We start from the raw sequence: 21,437 nt of genomic DNA, 5'->3' as shown, positions 1-21,437 counted from the left end.
TTCAGTGACAAAGCGGGGATCAGAAGCCAGTTTTTCTGGGACAGACCCTACTGCTTTTGGTCCTGCCCCACACTGGCCACAGACACACCCAGAACATAAATATTGATTTTCTTCTCTGTGGGGCTGGACATTCAACAAGTCACGTCAGCCCTGCTCTGATTTCCTACACCACCAACGTTCTGTACCATCCAGGAAGAGCCAAACAGCTCCCTAGGACTGAAAAAAGACTGGCACGTTATTATGAACAGATTCTTACTTTTTAATTATCCTTGGTGTGCTAACCCAAATTAAAGAAAAATGAACATTGTTTTTCTTTTCTAAGGCAAATGAGGTTTCTACATGAATAGAGGCTGTCCTTGTGTTTAGAGTGGGTTCCATTCCTGGAAAAGGTCCTTTAAACAGAAATGCCATCCGTCAACTCTAATTTTCCTACAGATTGATGTTATCCTGTGCCAATGGTTTTCAAATGTTTTTTTGCGAAGCAGAATTCTTTCTTCTACTGCAAACAGAAGCTCAATGTAGAAAACAGATTTTTTTTAAAGGCGCTGCCACGGTTGAAGCAAAGTAAGTGGCCCCAAACCCTGTCCCAATCCTAATCTGCCCCCCCAACCCCCATTCCAACTCCTTACCCCCACAAGCATGCATACAGCAACACTGAGGCACCTCAGTGTGAAAAATACCCCAAACAGGCAATTACCAGTTGGTATTTCACTAAATACACAATCGAGTTTTATGGAGTTAACTAATTGATCATATTTACTCAGCCATAAACGATGCTTTCTCTTTGGCAGATACTCTGAAGCCCTTGGGCCTCACCAGCCAGTACAGGGTCCAACTTCCAACTGCCTGAGGCTTTCTCTGGTAGCCAGATTACAAGCACCCCGCCCCTAGCAGGCCTCAAGCAAAGACATGGGAGCTGGTGTCTAAATGCGCCAGCTCTCTTACCCCTAAAGGGGAATATCTCTTCCAGAGTGTCTTCCATTGGCTCTCAGAGTCTCCAGGGAGCTCCGGTCTCTACAGTGGCAACTGCACTTTGCAGCCCACCTACTCTTCCCTCTCTCACTTCCCCATCCCTACCACAGGGGTCACCTCCCCCATCTGCTATTTGCTCTGAAATCCTTGTCAGGGAAGAAAAAGGTATAAGGTGAAATGAATAGTGGTAACGGCTGCATGATACTGTGAGTACTTAATGCCACTGAATTGTACATTTAGGTCCAATGGTAAATTTTATGTTATGTATATTCTACCACAATAAAAAAAAACAAATGAGGGACTCTCGAGATTGACAGGTAAGAACATTCTCCCCGTGTGGACTGCTCACAGTCACCAGCTGTTCTTACTCAGTGTCAAATTATGTCAAGTTTAATATTTTAATAGTTATGACATTAATTAAAGCCCCTGATATAAAAAAGTAAAACTACCTAGCCCCTCCGCCCCCCAAAAAATTCCTAGTCAGAGGGTCTGGTTCTTGAGGAGTAGGGGGAGTGGGGGAGGGGAAGGAAGGGCATTAAACCATGTTCCTTTGGGAAAATTTAGACATTGACCAATCTAATTTAGACTACAGCCACTCGGGGGTATCACTTATTTGGAGACTAATTCGCCTTGGGTGAATTTTGTACTATGTTTTAAAACCGTGATTCCATGTCAGTAGAACTGAGTCCCAGCCCAGAGCACTCTCCCTGGGAGGCCCTGCCTGAGAGAATGCCAGCTGGTGTGCAGGCATTTTGTCAAGTGTTGCCATGTGCCAGGCACTGTGCTAAACCCCGGTTATACCCTAACTTGTTCCATCCTCACAGCAACCCTAATGGGGTGGGTACTTTTATTTGTGCCATTTTGCAGACGAGGACTGAGGCTCCGTCTGGTGAAGTATCTTGCCCATTGGTCCCAGCTGGTAAGGGGTGAGCAGTGGGCAGGAACTTGACCCCAACCCTGCTGGCCCCAGGGACCATGCCTGTACCTCTCTACTCCTCAGCACGCATGCCTGTCTTGCTCCAATATCTCCAGTGGCACCAGGCAGAGGCTGGGTGGGTGGTACAGGTGTGATGACACAGGTAGGCCTGGTTCTGAAGCCCAGGCTGCTGAGCACACGTGACTCTACACTACGATTCCCCAGTCTTCAAATACCGCATGCATCACCAATTCATAGCTTTCTTATGCTGCCTGTATTTAAAAGCCTGAAATGTTCCATTTAATCAAGGCTGCTAGCTTTGGGTTTATGTGTTTTAGTTTTAAAAAGCTCCTCAGGCCTTTTACCACCTAAAGCCCTATTGTCTGACCCAAGGATGACTGAGCAGATCTTGAACCAGGTTCTCTCCTCTCCTTGCTCCTCCGCTCAACCTGGAGGGCAGACAGTGCAAGCTTGGCTAGTGGCAGCATACATTTAAGATCCAGTCACTCAAGCAGACATCTTAGGATGACCTCTATGACCTTCTGCCATGGGTATAATCTCTTTACAACTCTTCTCCCAAACAGTCAAACTCATTAATATTCACTTGGCTAGTATTATATGCAAAACACTGTGCTAGGCATTGTGGGACAAGCTGTAGCTGAGAAAACCAGACCCACACAAATAAAAGGCTAACTTATAAGCAAGCAGATGGTGAAGATCCTGTCTTATCGGTCTCTGTATTTGGTAAGGTGGCTGGTGCTCACTAAGTGAAGTGAATGAAGTGAAATTCACTTGTGCAATGAATGAAATCAACCATTCCAACAAAGATTTCTTGAGCCCTGCCAATGTACTGTGCTATACAGAGGATTCAGTAGAGCCCAAAGCAGACAAGTTCTTGCCCTCATAGAGCTTACAATAGGTGGGAGGCTGGGCATAGAAAATAACCAGGAGCACAGCAACATAAGCTAAGTCCAGTCAGTGATGTGTGAAAAGAGAGGGTAAGGAGAGGCACAGGGCGTGAGTGGTGGAAGGCTACTCTGGGGAGAATGGCAGAGAAGGCCTCTCTGAGGAGGAGTACTTACAGCTAACCTCTGAGGAGAACAAACAGCCAGCCAGTAAAGATGTGGGAAAAGAAGTAGAGGGGGCACGGCAAGTGCAAAGGCCCTGGGGAGAACGCGCTTGACTAGACAGAGCAACAAAAAGGAGTCCATCGCGACTAGAGTACAGAGTGGGGGGCAAAGTGAGGGATGAGCTCAGGGGTCCGATCATGTAGCGTTTTGTAGGCCACAGTGAGAAGGATGATTTTCCTCTGGATGGGATAAGAGCCCCTGGAGGGTTTTGAGCAAAGAACTGGCGTGATCTGATTGTTTATTTTTAAAAGGTCTTAGGCGGCAGTTCGTAGAATTAACTGTAGAGGAGTAAGAATGGATATGAGGAGACAATTGAAGAGGCTCCTGCATTAATCCAGGAAAAGCTGATGGTGGCTTGGCTGTAGCTGCAGCACGGCAGATGGTCAGGTGTCATCAGATTTAAGATGCATTTTAGAGGCAGACCCTCTGGGAATTGCTGATGGTTTGAATGAAAGAATGAAGTAATAACAATCAGAGGCAGCAAAAGTGCCATGGGATGGAAGGAATAGTGATTCTATAGATACTCAAACGAGGAAGGAACAAAATGGCCTGGAGTGGTCCAGGAAGGCTTCACTGAGAGGGGGCTGCCCGGCTGGGCCTTACAGCCTACTAATTTTCATATAGGCCAGAAGGAAGAGGCCTGCGGCAGAAAGATGTCCTGGGTGAAGACTGGGGTGTTACCAGCCTGACCAGGTTCCAGGCACATCAGGCTATTCATGGCAGCTGGAGACACACTATGAAAGTTATACACAAACTTAGTTCTTTACGTAATGGAGCTCCATTCAAGGTCTAAGAGCCTCTAAAAGCCTTTTCTTGCCAGCTTCTCTTGGTATAAGGCTGGCAAGTGTAAACCATAGAGACCTACCATGCCAGAGGCTCTCAGGGAGAATATGCAATGTGGGAAAATGCCCAGTCCTTGCTCAGGGGTGATGGTGCCACGTGGGTGGCACCTGGGGGAAGATGGTCAGGGGAGCAGAGAGGCCTGGCCCTCAGTGTGCACAACGAATTCATGGCCCTGCTATTGCATCCACACTACACATGGCAGGAGCCCTGCTACACCTGGGTCCTGGACTTCGGAAACAGTGCGTGGAATGGATACCAATTGGGATGGATAGTTCCCTGCTTGATTCAGAAACAGGCACTATGTAAGTGGGGTTTTCTAAAACATGTCTTCCGGAAGGCCAAGGGGAGAGTCAGGTGCCTGGAGAGAAAGCATTAGCATCCTCTTTGAGTGGGAGGGTAGAGGGATGCAGAGTTCAAGCCACTCATTCATTCATTTGCTGACATGTCTTATGTGCCAGGTGTGGCACTAGACATGCAGAACGAACAAGACAAAGCCATTGCCCAAAAGGACCTCACAGTCTAGTCAGGGACCCAGCTATGTAAACGGGGTGACACATGCCCACAGCAGAAGGCGAGTCAAGGACAACAGATCACAGCAAAGTCCCCAACAGGCAGCATCCCCAGGAAGCCACATACCTGTCTGTTTTCCTGATTTTTGCTTCTCTCTCTGTCTCCGGGTGATGCTATCTCTTAGGCGTTTAAGATTTTCCTGGAAAAAAATTCAGTTTGTTTTAAAAGTATGCATCAAAATTAAACCCTCCAGGCATTAAGAGTTTCTTTCTGATTTTATGATGCTTGCAAGATACATCACGTTGCAATAATATATCCAACATGCAAATGAGGCTGAGTGCATTTGCAATTGGCCCTCAGAGAAATCCAAGTACGCTCAGAAGTTGTGCCTGAAGGGAAGACACTCTGTCCACAACACTGTGTCTTCCCTCTCCTCTGGTTCCCCGCTCCTTCCCAGCCTCATAACCCACTGCCCTCCTCCTCACACACCCCTTAGCCAAGCCAGTCTGTTAGCTGCTCACAAACACGCCCTGCACATTCCTGACTCTGAAACTGTGTTTTTACACCATTGTGACCTTGACCTTGAGGGACATGCATTGCTCTCTGTGAGTCTGTTCCAAGCCTTCTCCCTAAAGCCTGCTCCAGTCCTCAGTAACTGTCCATGCCATCTGGCACTGGGCTATGTATGCTGCCTTGCTCTGTGTGTGTGTGTGTGTGTGTGTGTGTGTGTGTGTGTGTGTGTGTGCGCCGTCTCTTCAGAGTTACTGTGAACTCTTGAGGGGCAAGAGACCAGGTCTTGTACTTTTCTGTAATCCTGCAGTCTGATCTATTACAGTCATTTGATAAATATTGAATAGACATGTGAGCGTCAAAATTTGTTGCTATTTTGGTCAATAAACAACTACCTTAAAGTGAAATGTCTGAGCATTCTAGGGAATACACCCCAGAGACTAACATCCTGACATCCAGAAGGTTCACATGAGGGAGCCATAGGAGGCCAGGCCAGACTGGAAAAGTTGTTTGGGTTGTGACTGTAGCTGAGAGCCCAAGCTTGGTCCAGGAAGCAGCAGGGAAACACAAGAAGTTGTGTGTGTGTGTTTATGTTTTAACTTGGGTGTTTTTATATCTATGACTTGTTTTTGTTCATTTAGTCATATTTCTTGGGAGCTGTCCAAGTTCTCTTTGAGTTCTAAAGCATGATAGTTCTGTGGGAGTCTTGCCACTACGAGTACAGAGAACGACACTGAAAAGAAAAAAGCTGAAAAGCAAAAGCATAGGGCGACACGCAGAGGGAAGTAGCAGCCACAGAATTAGGGTTTACAGTTGAGTCTTTGTTCCTGAAATCTAGCCGCACGACAACCAGGAAAGCCATCCAGCTCTCAGCCAGGGAGCCGTGTGGTTACAGACTAGAGGTGACAGGTACACCTCTGTGACACTCATAGAAACGTTCACAGGCCCAGCCACAGGCACTCAGTGACAGTCATACACAAGGCAGCTGTGGACCCAGCCCTCCACTGCTGTCTAGTAGAGAAACAACATGAAACAAATTCCATCCAGAACCAGTTACCTGCTGGAAGCGAAAAGATTCAGACCGCCTTTTCTGGTTGAGCTGCCACTCTTTGAAGTGGAGCACGGCCTCGTCTACGTTGACAATGCCCAGCTTCACCTGCTCCTGGAGAGTAATAAGCTGCCGCTGGCCTGGCGTTTTCATCCCAGCAAAAGGGTCATAAATACTCGACTGGGGTCTGTCCCTCCATGGTCTGACGGGAGGCTCTGGAAAGGATGACAAAACTCAGCTTGACAGCTCGCACCTCCAAGGGGAGAGCCCACTGGATGAGTGGGGTTAACAAGGCTTGTCATGCGCTCAAGAGGACGTGTCTCAAAAGAGCAGTTACGTGTGGAACCAAGAAGGGGAATCAGAGAGCAGACAAGGTCACAACATTTTAGGGCGATATGAAATCTGCGGATGAGTCAACAAAATCCCCCAAGCCTGAATATCTGAGAAGCCTGTAGACCAGCTTCTCAACCGAGGCACTACTGACATTTGGGACTGGGTACATCTTTGTTGTTTGGGGACTGTTGTTTGGGGCACCGTAGGATGGTTAGCCTCATCCCAGGCTAACCCACTAGATGCCAATAGCACCCCCTTCCTCAGTTGTGACAAACAAAAATGTCTCAGACATTGCCAAATGTCCTCTCGCTCTCCCTAGGCTGTGCCACTAAGTTCTGTGGAGAACAAGCTACTTGCAGAAGTGATGGTGCCACTGGGACATGTGAGGACAACTTAACATTTTACTGTTCAATTCATGTAGTGTTATCTTCGATTTTACATTTCTCCAGCAGGACCCAATTTGGGCATTGCGATTCAGGGAGATGGCAAAAAGGAAAAAAGAGAGATGGCTTCACCAGTGGGTACTGAAAAAGCCTCAAACAAGTTGATCTATGATTCTTCCCAACTCATCTGTCTACACACACTCACCTTTCTCCCAGGTTTACTCTCTTCAAGTCCGCTTTTAATTGTATTGAGAGACGGAGTATGGGGACAAAACAAGGTGTACAAGCCAACTAATTCCAACCGCCTACTACCAAAGTCCTTAGGGATGGCTTCGAACGCTTCGATGGTGGCCTAGCTCCTTTGCAAAAGAATCTTCAGTGGGCTAATACTGAATGCCTCTGTTTAGCACAAGGAAATTAATCAGAAAAGAGCACTTGTCTCCTCAAACTTCCTTAAGAAGTCTTTTGGAAAAAAAAGAAGTACCCAGTGGCAAACAAAACATCTCTTGAATAAGATTTGAGTTAATATATACTTTAGGACAGATAAGGTAAGTAAATAGCATGGTGAGACTGTACCATTAGGTAAAGACTGGATGCTGGGTTGGCCACTTTCATCCTGTTGAGATTGACTTGAATGCTTAGATTGTGCTTTTGTCTGCTGTTGCAGACACTTTCTAGTGCATTAATGCCCTTGGCGTGATCAATTTGTACAATATTCAATCTCCTCTCCTCTCCCTTTTTCATCAGTACAGGATTCTCACACAGCTCCAGCCAAGGTTATCTCTTGGACCTCTCAGTTTTTTTCAGTGCTAAGGAGTTGTTGTTACATCTGAAATCACTGAAACATGAACACTTCTACCACCTGAAAGTTGAGGTCATACAAATACAAGCTGAGGACATCCGGCTTACCTTTCCTGATGTTTTCTGAGGAAACATAGAAATTCCCAGGCCGCTCTTGACTCTTTTCTGCAAAAACTGTGAAATAAAGAATATTCTAGGTAAAAGCCAAATCAGATTTCTTTCTAAAGGGCTTTGTAATATTTTATGCATTTACCAAAAAATTACCAAAATCTTGCACAAAAATAACAATCATAATGATCTCACACGTTGGACCACTGTATGCAGTTCTGTAAATCAAAACTCCAGCAGGAGCAACTAATGGGCAGAAGCTGCAGGGATTACGTGATGAAGACCCCAAACAGACAAGGTCTCAATCCCAGAAAGACAAAACCAGCCAGAGGACATGGTGGGCATTTATGAGATCATTAAAGAGAAGGGTGGTGTGAACGAGGACGTGGGCTGGATTCCTGAATATCTAAAGGTAGCTGTGGAACATCTTGAAGCTTGAGAATCAAAGGAAGTGCCACTTAACGTGTCAATGAGCATCGTAAGACAGAACTCGGAGTGTCAACAAGCGCCGTAAGACAGAACTCGGAGTGGTGGAATAGGTACAACGTGTGCATAGCTCCAAAGGCACTTAGATGAAGTCACTCATAAGTGACAGACCCATAAAGGCTAATAAGGAAAACTGGGAAGTGACAAATGTCCACTTAGTGGTAGGACTGCATCGTGGTTAAGGCTCCCTGCGTTCTGCATAAGACGCCCTGGATTCAAATCCTAGCTCTGCCACTTGTGAACCATAGGACCTTGAACATGAGGCTTGACCTCTCCTTGACTCACTTTTCCTATCTGTAGAATGAGGATGCTAATAGTATCTTCCTCATTGGGTTACTGTGGGGATTACATGAGTTAATACATAGAAAGCGCTTAGAATACTGTCTAGCACATGTTAGCTTTTACTATCACTAGTCACATCCAAACCTTGAGATTGATGCCACTCGGACAGCAATTCCATGGCATGCTACTTACCACAAGTGATGCTGGTGCGGTGCTTTACAGTTTATAAAGGAGCTCCCCATCTGACTCTCACAGTAAGGCTCTGGCAGAGTATTGATATGTATATATACACACACATTGATGCGTGTATCATAATATACTATCTATATAGTACCCTGTTTCCCTGAAAATAAGACCTAGCTGGACCATCAGCTCTAATGCGTCTTTTGGAGCAAAAATTTTTAATATAAGACCGGGCTTATATTATATTAAATAAGACCTGGTCTTATATTATGGCAAAATAAGAATGTGTGTGTGTGTGTGTGTGTGTGTGTGTGTGTGTGTGTGTGTGTGTGTTATTATTATGATACCCATTGTACAGATGAGGAAACTAAAGCTAAAGAGGGTGAAGGGACTTACCCAATGTCCCATGCTGTACAGCTGAAAAATGTAAGAGCTAGGACATGGACCTAGGTGTTCAGGCCTCCAATCACTGCCCTTTCTGTCATCTTCTGCCTCTCTTCTTCCCATTGCCTCCCCACAGTTTCTTAGCAAGTCCATCAGGACTTCTCAGGAATCACCTGTGTCCCTTTCCCAACTGCCTCCCCACAATGAGCTGTGCCATCAACACCCTCTCCTTCACCCCTCTGCCATTTGGGCATTACCAATATGTATTTGCATGCTTCTTCATTGGGGTACCCTTAGAAGCAGACCTGGGGACCAGGACCCAAGTACATAGAGTCTACGTGGGAAGTGACGGAGGTGATACAGGGAAGTGGATAAAGCAGTAAATGGTGGGTTATCCAGTAGGTTACCACAGTGGGCAGGCTGGGGAGTTCCGGAAAGCAATATAGAAGACGTACCCCAGAATTTTCCCAGGGGAGGGTCAAGTAAGCTGGGACACTCATCCACCAACCCTCATCAGTCATTGGTTGAGGGCTGTGACCAGGAGTGTTAACCCCCCAACTCTTCCAGTCTGTCATGAAGGAGGGGAGAGGTGGCTTTAGCTCCCAAAGAAAGCCATCAGGCTAAGAGACACAGGTCCTGACAGGCAGGGTCCAGCCAATGGGCACAGACACGTAAAGAGGTAGGAGGATGTGGGCAGGGCACCAACAGTATCCGCTACACACGCCAAAGGAGCGCTACCCAAGCAGATGGCAAGCCAGGAGCCTGACAGCACGTAGCAATGCAAAATACCCCTCAACTGTATTTCTGCCCAATCTAGGGTTGCCGGTTTAACCAAACCAAGGCCAGAAAGAGAGTGTAATACTTCGGACATACAATAAAAAATTAGTTGCTGTTTGTCTAAAATTCATACTTAACTTGAGTATCCTTTACTTCATCTGAAGGCTCCAGCCCAATTACCTGGGGCTGTCCCTCCCCCATTTTATGATCTCTTTTTGCCACACCTTCCACAACCTGCTTATACTATTAAAAAAGGAAAGAAGGTCAGGCACACAGATCTGGCCATTCTTGTACTCTTACAGTACTTGTAAGCATATTAATACAATCAAGTCCCGAAAGATGGTGAAACTGACAACACTATCAGTATCTAATTGATGTCCCAGGGACCATTATGAAGAAGTCAAAACCCAATTCTCACCAATTTTTATTAACGTAGGTACGTAGACAGCCTAGCATAGTGGCTAAAAGCCAGGGTTGTGAAGTCAGACTCCCTGAGTTCTAATCCTAGCTGTGCTATATGGTAACCAAGTGATCTCTTTAAACCTCCATTTTCCTCATCTGTAAAATGGGGATGATAATGGTCCTTACCTAATAGATTATTGTAAAAATTAAATATGTTCCAGATAGGGCACTACTGGTATATTTCAATAAATGTTCGCTATTAAAAATTAATAATAAGAAGAAGAGTTTCAGGAGATAAAAATTTAGCAGGATTTTTGGCATTCTGGAGGAGAGGGAAATCTTGTTTACCTCTGTCTTCATGCCGCATAGGAATGCCGCCAGGCAGGCCAGAACTGAATCTGATCACTGCTCCTCATCTAGCTTCAAAATCTGCCCCAAGCTCTGACTGTTTCCTAGGGTTGGCTAGAGACCATTCAGAAAGCGACAGTCTCTGAGTGATGGTTCAGAAGCTGGAGGACCCAGGGAATTCCTTCTGAGAAGCTCTGAGGACCCCGCTGGGCATCATTCCCTGCCATACTTGCCTTTAGAAATGTATGGTTCATTGTCAGGCAACTGGTGAGTGCCAGGAGCACTGGCCTCTGGCCTGGGCACTGGGACAGGGGGCCTGTTGGCCAAGTCTATGGAAAAGGCCTCGTCGTCATCCACTGTGTGATAAACATCATCCGGATCAAGGGAGTGAAGCTCTTTCTCCAAACTGGCCATTCCCACGTTGTTGCCTAGAAACACAGCCAAAGGTGACTGAAAGCGGTGGCTGGGAACCCTATGCAAAGCAACTGAGAACACTGATGTCACCTTCCTGTGCCCCCATCAGTGCAGCAAAAGGGAGTGAGCACGAGGCTCCATCATCTCAGTTTTACTGCTGGGATTCAGGTATTCACCCCATTAGACGTGGAACCACCCCCCGGGGCCTGGGCAGCAGTGTGAGGGTGGCCCAGAGTCCTCCCCACCAACAGACCCTCGTCCTCAGCATCAAAATGACTACAGCAAACCCAAACCCTTGCTGAGAACTTCCTTTGTGCCGGCGCTGTGTCAAGTGTATTACCCACATTATCTCCTTTAATTGTATAACAACGCTGTAGAGTAACTACAACCTTTATTCTCATTTTGCAAATAAAGAAACTGGGGACTTGGAAATATAAATAACTTGCCCAGAGTCACTTAGAACCAGACTGGCACCCAAGAAAGCTGGCTCCAGAGGTTGTGCTCTTAACCAGCACATTATACGTCTTCTTTTGCAACCTTTGTTCCTACTCTGTTCCCCACCGACCAGAAAGATTTAGACCTGAAGCTTACCTCCCACCCTCTGCCCCTGGAGTCCCACAGCCTTCAGGTTTTCTCTGCCTCCTTCCTGGTGACAGGCTGAAATGCTCTGTGCTGCGACCCAAGCAGTGTCCTCTTGGCTTGGGGACTCTCAGTAGACTTGGTTTTGTATGACATCCGCCCCTCATACATGAGAGCTATGTGACCTCGGGCATGTTATATAACCTCTCTGAGCCTGATTTCCCTCTGAGAGCTACTCACAGGAGTACTGTGAGGACAAAATGAGATAATAAAGGAAAGGCACCCAGCTCAATGCCTGCACATAGTAGGTGCTTTCCTTTCCCTTCTCCTTAGCATCAGTCAGTCAACACATCTTTATTATATACCTGTTTGAGATACAGGAATAATTAAAGCTTGGACCTTCTTCCTACGGGATTTCCAATCCAGTATTTATCAGGAATTTTTTTCGTTGTATCTTCTAAGCTGTGGGGAGACTGCTCTTGGCTTCCCCGTGTCCTGTGTCCAGAGGACTCACCAGGCAGGTCCCAACACATCAGAACATTCTCAGTCCCAAGGCTCCACCCTCAGGAAGTTTCCAATTAATGGAAAAGCCCTCATCTATTTACCTTTGAACATCTTGTACAAAGGCATGACAAAGTTCTGGTGAGGCTTGTCTGATGCTAACAGAATGAAGTGTCCTGGGAGAGCTGCCTGCTACCTACAGGGTGACTGATTCCCACAGTGCCTGTGCCTCGTGCACCTAAGTACTTAATTCTGCCCTTATAGTGTGAAAGTGGTCATAGACAATACTAAATGAATGGGGGTGGCGTGTTCCAATAAAACTTTACTTACAAAAACAGGCAGCTGGCCAGGCTGTAGTTTGTCTACCATTGCTTACAACTTTTCTTTGCTCTTCACTGTCGAAACTACTTTTCCCATCCTGAGTCCTATCCCCTTAGCACCCTCCTTTCTATACCTATTTGATCAACAGACGCTACCATGAATTACAAATGACTGGACAGTTACGGAATTACCCATACATTTTAACAACTTCCACCTTTGAAACCTTCAATAACAATAAGAAAAACAACAATAATAAATCTTTACTGCTGGTTAATGCCTGGCCCTGCTCTGAGGTCTAATGTACAGTAACTCATTTAATTCTCACAATATACGCGTACATCTCATTTTACAACTGAGGAAACTGAGACCCAGAGTTGAGAAATTTGCCCAAAGTTTTCCAGCTAACTGGGGCGGTAAGGGGTGGGGGGGTGAAATTGAGTACAGATAAGAGTCCATGTTCTTAGCCACTATGAAATATAGCGTCGATTAATAATAGTTGTGTAATATTCCCCTATATTCTCCTCCTTTACCAGAAAGTAAAGTCTCTTGAGGACATTGACTGTATCTTATTTTTCTTTGTGTCCCTGCAACCCAATATCCAGAATAGTGTTTTGCTCATAGTCAGTACTTAATAATAAATTTTGGTTAAATAAAAATAAACACATGCGTTTAAAGAGGTCTTGCCGAAGGTAACTTGTTTATGCAAATGAGTAGCTGCAGTGGTGGAAACTTCTGGATTCCCTGTAACAAGCTGATGGGGGAGCTTATGGGGACTATACAGTACCTTCAATCACTATATCCCATGTACATGGCAGCCCACTCCTTGAGTGGAGAAACCCTCATATGGAACAAGGCAACGTCTCACATTTGTGTTTTTTCCCTCTTCCTGCTTCCCTGCTCACAGCTGCAACTTACCTTCTAAAAACTTGCGGATCATAGAGTCCTTAGTGGTCCTAGAGAAAGCGTCTCCAGGCATTGGGTTAGATGTACTGGCCTGAAGCATTTCAACATCTAGAAAGAAAAGGAGACTAAGAGGTTATAAGTTGTTCTTCCAAACAGGCAAGATTTTAGAGATAGACAAGTTTTGACAACCAAACGATGCAAGAATTCATTAATCCATTCATCTACCCATCAATGCATCCATGCATCCATCCACTCGGTAAGGATACCCAGTAAGTGTGGAGTACAAAGGAGAGCAACACTCACAACCCTCAGGTCCTTTCCTGGGCCACAGGACTCAAAAAGTATGAATGTAGTTTGAAGGTGAAGAGCATACAATCTGGCAAATTTGTACTCTTGAGAAATGTGATATTTAACTGGTCCCCAAAGATCAAAGTAGTAAGGAAACAGTATATTTGTGTATAATGATTAGATTCAAATCTTTTTTTCCCTCAAAGTATACTACTCAACTTCAAACTACATATTCTGCCTAGGCAAATGAGTCCCCAGTGATTGTGTGATACGACTTGGTGAATACAACCTCTTGATAATATCAAAGCTCTACTCTTAACACAAGGCTGATATTTTGTTCCCAAAACACGTATTTCAGAGTCATCAAGTAATGGGGCCCTGTTGGTTACTCGGGATTGAGTAGAATCTGCTGTGGTAATTGAATGGTTTTCACACACAGTTTTGGTCTCCATGGATTTGTGCTTAACAGTGAAAGCCAACGGTCAAGGTGCTTCCTCCTTATATACAACTAATTACATGGGTGACCTAAAAATAGACTTCTTGTTATGTTTTTGAGATGGTACTAATTATGATTCTGAGATGGTACTATGTTGATAGAAGTGGCTCCAATACATTCTTTTAAATTGCTGCATCATGTGCCATTGTTTAAATTAACCACAATTTATCTATTGTTTTTTGATCCTGCTTCCAATTATTATTTTTTTGCTGTTATAAATAAACAATGTCACGGTTATATATTTTAAAATTAAGCCCATTCTTTCCAATTTAAATGAACATATCTAGACCTTTTGATATGGTGGTCCAGGAATGAGCCTGAGGGTTGTGAATGAGACATGAACTTTGGTATCTCAGTGACCTGGGTTCAAGTCCTGGCTCTGGCTCTTTCTAGCTCTGCATCCTTGGGCAAGTTATCTAATATTACTGAGCATCTAGATCTCCATCTGTAAAGTGGGAATAAATAAGTACCTACCTCACAGGAAGACTGTATGAGCCAACTGTGACAATGCTTATTATAAAATGCTTATCAACAGTGCCAGGCACTAAATATTAATGATTATCATTATCACTATATTGGGGTAACCTACATAGTATATTAGTTTTCTATTGCTGATGTAACAAATTACCACAAACTTGGTGGCTTAAAACAACATAAATTTATTATCTTATAGTTCTATAGTTCAGAAGTCTGAAATGGGTCTTACTGGGCTAAAACCAAGGTTTTGGCAGGACTACATTCCTTTCTGAGGGTGCTGGGGGAGGATCTGTCTTCTTGCCCTTTCCAGCTTCTAGAGGCCACCTTCATTCCTTGGTACTGGGGCCCTCTTCCTCCATCTTCACAGCCAGCAATGTTGGGCTGAAAGCTTGGCTGAACTGAGTTCTACTCATGGTGCCATCTCTGGTCTGTCCTCTGATTTCTTCTTCCATTTTTAAGGACTGTGATTATACCGGGCCCACCCCAATAATCCAGGATATTCCCCGTAAGGCCAGCTCATTAGCAACCTTAATTCCATCTACAACTTTAATTTCCCTTTGCCATGGAATCGAGCATATTCACAGATCAGGGACATTATTCTGCCTACCACGAGTGGGACCAAATATCAGTATCGTCAGCCTGCCATGAATTTCTTTCCTATCCTGGGCTGGTGAGGGGAGTAGGACGCAGGGATTAGGGCACACTCAACAAGCCCGTCATGTCTACGCAGGGACTCAGCAGTCCTGGCCTGACGTGGGGCTCTGGCCTCCACTGAGTCTCTGAATGTACTGCCTGAAATAAAGTTACCTAAGAATGATTTTCTTTCCACTTATATTTTAAATAAAATCACTGTTTTTGTACTGAATTGAACACAATCATCTCTGAATTAGACCAGGAACAGCGAGTACATTGGCCTCCATGTCCCTATTCCAAATCAAGGCAAACATCATCAATCCATCATGGCATTCTTTCTGGCTTCGGAATCCTTCTCAACGCAGCACCCCAAGCACTGGACACCAGCCAAGTGACACTGGCACATGAAACGATTTTTAAAATATTATTGCCACACTTATATTAGCAGTAAGTTCTAGGAGTGGCAGATACTACTTTTGTAATAATAAGGAAAAGAAAAATTCCCAATTGCTTGGAGTTAGTGAGGGATAAGACCCTCCCAGACTCTACATTTGACAACCTCATGTGTATGTACAACCCAGGCATAGAGTGAGTAACACACGAGTGACTGAAATACACAGACAACTCTGGAGCTGAAGGGACAAAGGACACTCTGTGAAGGAAAGCAGAACAATAACCCTGGATGCTCAGGGTTTGTACTTCAGATTCTTTCACCACTTGTCAGTTAAAAATAAACTGAAATGCACTGAAACCTGCTGGTCTAAGGAGAAAGTGCAAAGTTCTTTCAAAGGAGAGGAAAAGAAAAAAAACAAGGAGACTCTGAGACCAGGCTTCTCTAGGAAGAGGCAGCTGCAGAGTTACACTACACCTTATTTAAGGAGTCAGTCAGAAAGAACCCATTTCTGGGAAGAAAGAAGCTTGAACAGATGAGAGAAAGCCCACGCAGGCACTTAATTAGGGAGTGAGTCAAGAGCAGTAATGAATTTGTGAAGAAGCCCATATGATACGCCCCGTGGGACATAAATCTAGATCACTTACTGTAGTGGAAACTCCATCCAGATTATGTGTTGTTAATTTAATATAAAACCTAATCTGAGTACATAATACAGTAAAATGTCAGATACTGAGAGACTATTCTTCTGCAAAGGCTTTCAAACCCTGAAAGCAGGCCAAAAGAGTTTTTTTTCAGCAAGTATATTTGTGGCCAAAAGAGCCTCAGAGCCAGAAGCAGCATGACCAGACCTTTGAAGGTAACCTGAAACCTGATTCGTTCTACTTGCACTCCGGCGGGACGGATGCTTTGATTGACCATGTCAATGAGAACGTCCAACCTTCCATACCCTAATGGAGAAGTGATGGGAAGGAGAGAGAGATGGAGAGAAAAGGAGTGAGAGTCACACACATGCAGAACGAGAGAGACAGAAAGAGGGAGGAGGCGTGGGGAGCTGGGGTAACGGAGAGACAGAGAGAGAGAAAAAAACAGACAAAAAGAAGCAGAGACAGAGACAGAAAGAATGGCAGTCTGAAATGAGAGGGTCTATAGACTCATTGGCAATGAAAAAGAAGGGGCTACCAACGAAAGGGTTAGGAGAAGCAACAAGTTTTGTGGATTTCTTATGCAGACAACAAACACCTCAATACAGTACCCCTGGCAAGCACACAGACCCTCTGCCCTGTAGAAATCAGTCTACAGGATGAGTTCATGGTGGGGTACCATGACTTGCTAAGTCACACACTCCCCCACCCCCATTCTCCCCATCTGTAGCTGCCACAATATCCTTTCCTCCATGGCACTGTCACGGTTTGTAGTTATATATTCAGCTAGTATTTTTGTGTAACATCCAGCTCTACTTCTAGAAGAGAAGCTCTGGAAGGCAGGGATCATGCTGGTTTGTTTGCTGACTCTTGGTCACCTGGCACATGACTTAAACACACGAGGAATTCGATAAATATTGTTGAATGAATATGTGAATAAACAAATTAATGCAGAACAAACAAGTAAATACATGGTATGGCGGTGTTTGGGTCTTGTGAAAGAATCTGGGCATTTCTCAAGCTGAGAGAAAAGAAGGGCAACTCAGGCAGCAGAAGCAACACAAGCAAATGTATGGAGACATGAAAGAAAAGGCAGCTTGGAGCAGCGAGGAGCTAGTACCACCCTGAGATGTCCCACACTCCGTCGGGGACATCTACTAGATGTCTCACTACCACCTCCCGGGAAAGTGAAGTCTTTGCACTGGAACATCAACAAACTTCTCCACATCACAAAATCGAGGACCGCTCCTTATTTTCTGGCACTCTGAAATTCAAAAAACAGTGGAACACCTATTGTGTACAGCACTGTGGATGGGCCATGCCTCCTGAGGCAGGAGGAGGTTACCTCAGAAACATGTACATGAGCAGAGTGCATAGTGATTTGCGTGCAGCGCCCCAAGAAAAGTGTGACCCACAGCTGTGCAGGTCCAGAGGGGAGCAAGACTGCTGTTCGTGGTGGGGATTTTATCTTGTTTACTTTAAAACATTCCATCCAACATGCTTTCATAAGTGCCTATGTCCCCAACACAGTTCTGGTACATCTGGTGGGACAAAAAGCAATAGAGGTCAGGAAGGGCCCTGAGCCTTCCTTCACCCCGCTGGGTCAGTTTCAGCCCTGGACACGACAGGAACAGCCCTGCCTAAGAACGAGTTCCTTGCTGGTAAGACCTCATGCCTTCCACCCTGCCCCACTGCCCCTAAAGCATTTCTTGGCTCTATTACCTATTGTCTTCCCAAGGTGGGAAACAGAAGGATGGCTGAGACTCAGTGGCCACAGGGAGGGACACTCTTGACAGAAAAGTGTGCAGACAGGGAAGGCAGCATGTTCCAGAAGCAAATTAGTAACTTGACAATTTTGCTTACAAATGCTCCTTTAGCTACGCTCAAACCTGACATGGCTGGGCTGCAAGGTCCTTTACTGTGCCCAATTGTGTCCCCAGCTCTGAAGCAATCCAGCTCGCAGAAAGGGGCTGAATCAGAGAGCTCAGTGAAGAAAACACTGCTGGAGATGATGTGTTACAAAGACACCAGTTACCAAGGAGGTTGCTAAGAGCTAAGTCAGTTCTCCGCCATATACAAACTTGAGCCACGGAACCAGGTGGGGGGAGCAGGGATGCAATAGAAAAATTCAAGGCAGGAGTCATCTGAAGCAGAGCAGCCTTTGGTCTGGCATGGATTAGTGACTCACGTGAGTTTACAGTTTCTAGTAGGAGATATTACACTTTTCTCCTTTTGCTTCTTTCTCCTATGGAAGACAAACCTCCGAGATATTTAAGCAAAGATAAATCCATAAGCAGATTACGTTGGAAACAGCCAGAGAAGGCTCCCAGAAATGGCTCCTGAGGCCTCAGCACCCAGAGCCTCAGGGAAGTGACCAGTCCCTAGGTAAGGTTTCCACACAAAATATATTACCTAAGTCAGAGAACCACTAGGTCCACTGTATCATTCTCTGAACGCAAGGTCAGGGGTACAAGAACTAAATGAGAAAAAGATCAGAAGATTGTGAAAACACCCAAAGAGAGGTGTGCCTTGAGTTTTATTTACTGTTTGCATAAGCCTTAATAAAGACATTTATTTCTTATATAGTAAGGTGAGGACGGTGATGGTTTAAATGTGTGGGATCTTGAACAAAAAATTCTCAAGAAAATTGGAAGCAAAGTTGAAAGTCTGATAACAAAGGCCTGTAGTTACCACCTGATGGCAGCATTATCTAAACTGAAGACCAAGCGTGTGAGGGCTGTGTGTGCGTGTGCGTGTGCATGTGTGTGTCTGTGGTTTTGGATGTGCATTCACACCAGTTCAGAAAAAAAACCTTGGAATGGAATCATAAACTCTCAAGGTCAGAACCCAATGCTGCTTGCAAGCCTCCCATCATTCAACACTGGGAATTTCCGTGACAACCTTCCTACTTAGTGGTTGTCTCAGATTCCCTTTGGAGAAGGCAGCCTCGTTACTCTCCCTTATCCAAACTCAAGTCAGAAAGAGGCAGATTTGTCCCAACACGATTAGGTGACCTCCAAAGCAGTGGTAAGAAGCTGACCTAAAGCGTGCACTCCATGTTTGTCCTGAGAGCAAGTGAATGAAATGAGTGGGTGAGTGAACACGATATACCTTCATATGTTTACTTTCAGCCCCTGGAGTTGAATGCTGACAAAGGTGGCACTGATAAATTCAGCTACTTAGACATTTAGAAATACTTCCTGTCTAAGTGTCCATCCTAGGACTGGCAAACGCAGACCCCAGAAGAAGGGCAGGCTAGGAGAGTCTTTGTCACAGTGGGGGAGCACACAGACTTGTCCCCTGAGAACCTGCAGGCCCAGATTCCTGACCCAGTTCTCCCTCGATGGGACTTAAATAAGTTACTGAATCTTGGAGCCTTGGTTCTCTCCCCTGTAAAATATAGACGATTCTATCTACCAAGCCCAAGGACGATCAGAGGAGATAATAGATGTCAAAAGTATCTGCTGACGTGAAACAACTGGCAGATGTCCCAAGTTACTAATGTGTTGGGTCATGTTGAAAATATGGATCCTAGATTTGTCAGTTTGTCCTCCTTATTTATGAATTAAGCTGCCTTCTCCGCTAGAGAGTCGTTGGCAGTAAAACGAATGGTTCTTCCCCAGGTACAAGTTGTTGCTTCTGGGCCAGTGGGTGAGTGGTCCTTCTTAAGATTAAACCACAGAGATGGAAACACACACCAAGTCATGCCTAGAATCGGAAAATTCAAAGTTTATATGATCTGGCAAATGAAAAATGCCCTGGGTTTTCGGTCCCCAACCCTAATAAAGCAGCCAAATTCTACAGCCTCTCCTTCATTGGCCTTTTTCTAGTTCCATAGTAACCAGAATCCCCCTGACCCCAAATAACTTTACAAGTTGCCAACTGGCCACAAAGCAGGCCAGCTCCACGGCATTCCACCTCCTTGGGAAGTGCTGGAGAGGCTCACTGTTCCTGCTGTGAGGAGTAAAGGGATGGCTGCCTGTCACATTCCCCGAAGCTTTCTACTGATGTGGTGGGGGATTTCATATGGTGGAGCACTCAGGGGGACAGCAGGTGTTAAGGTTCGCTGTCAACTCTCTGCCAGCAAAGTGGGGGATTCTTCAATTGTTCAATTGTCTCACAGTAAGGTCACAAGGGCAGAATAATGACTGGTCTCTGGCTTCTCAAGTGGGTACCGGTTATTCTCCAAATGTTCTTCTGTGAAGGGATCTCTGTTCCAGATTGGAAAGGACTGTCTTGGCCCCCTTTTGTCTCCCCCAGTACCCAGGAGAGGCAAGTAGCTGAAACATGGTAGATGCTCCAGAAATGCTTATTGGGTACGAGGATGTGCAAGGGTAGGGGGCGCCAGAGGCTGTTATGTGAGCTAATATCTGGGCTGCAGAAAAAGGAAGTAGGGCCACCGCCGCTAAAACTGTTTTTCTGAAAGAAACCAGGACTAAACTTTGTGGTGCTAGATGGCAAGTTCTGGCACAGAATAAAGAATATAGTCCTAGAGACAGAGAGACCTGGGTTCAAATCTGAGCTCTATTACTTACTGGCTGTGAGACTTCAGGAAATTTGTGTAACCTCTTTGTGCCTCAGTTTTCTCATTTGTAAATTCCAGGTTAAGAAAAGCATCCTTGTACAGTTGCTTTAAGGATTTAGTGAGACAGAGGCTTTGGACAGTGGGGATGACACCTTCTCTCCTCACCTCTCTGCGGGGTCACAGCTCTTTCAGGAAGAGCTTCCGCCAGCACTTCCAGTCCTCCCAGTTAGGTGCTGGATGAGAGCTTCTACCACATTCCCTTTTTCCGCGTTCCCTCAAAGAAGCAGCCGATCTGACTAGCAAGCACCTAACAACCACTGGACCACACCTTTCAGGTGTTGGGGTTGCAGTGTCAAAGGTGCTGCTGGTGTCAGGGCACCTCTGGCACCCTGACGTGCCCACACTTCCTGTTCCAAGGCTCCCCCCTCGGTGTCTGCTTTTCCATTCATGGGTAGGAAAATCAGGCCCACCTCCCTGGGGGCCCAGGGCCCTGCTGTCTTCTTCTCGGGCTGCAAGTTGGCAATACTCAATCTAGTCCATTCCAGAAAGCCCTCCATCAATAAAGCTGATAATGTTGATAGGTACTCTGCCTCGTCTTTCTTGAATCTATTAATTAGATCAGAGGGAAGGAGAGCTAAGTCCTAGGCAGTTTCAGAGAGCTTAGCATTTAATAGTAAATGCTGGTAACATGTCGAGAAGGCTCTTAGAGGGCCGACTGTGTGGTCCTCCGGCTCCAACCTTGATACGTGCACTTGAAATATAACAGAACTTTGGCCAGTGGCTCTCAAGGGGAGCAGCACTGCCCTCTAGGGGGAGGTTGGAAAATCTATGAGAGTGTTTTGGGTTGTC

The 21,437-nt window shown here is 45.5% G+C and overlaps 1 protein-coding gene across 2 annotated transcripts in view; it reads right to left on the bottom strand.

Annotated features, from left to right (window-relative positions):
• Positions 1-21,437, bottom strand: part of PIK3AP1 (phosphoinositide-3-kinase adaptor protein 1) — a 94,031-nt gene that overhangs the window by 14,088 nt on the left and 58,506 nt on the right. For both annotated transcript variants that reach the window (XM_019724783.3, XM_019724782.3), the window contains exons 9-13: positions 13,147-13,242; positions 10,650-10,844; positions 7,555-7,620; positions 5,939-6,144; positions 4,498-4,570 (exon numbers count right to left, since the gene is read on the bottom strand). In XM_019724783.3, the coding sequence (XP_019580342.3) occupies positions 4,498-4,570; positions 5,939-6,144; positions 7,555-7,620; positions 10,650-10,844; positions 13,147-13,242 (636 nt within the window). The remainder of the gene's footprint in view (positions 1-4,497; positions 4,571-5,938; positions 6,145-7,554; positions 7,621-10,649; positions 10,845-13,146; positions 13,243-21,437) is intronic.

Source organism: Rhinolophus sinicus, chromosome 15 (assembly GCF_057876585.1).
Source record: "Rhinolophus sinicus isolate RSI-liver-muscle chromosome 15, RSI-T2T, whole genome shotgun sequence".
NCBI classification, from domain to species: Eukaryota; Metazoa; Chordata; class Mammalia; order Chiroptera; family Rhinolophidae; genus Rhinolophus; species Rhinolophus sinicus.
Note: the sequence above shows the minus strand (reverse complement) of the source record. Positions and strands in the feature narration are given on the sequence as shown.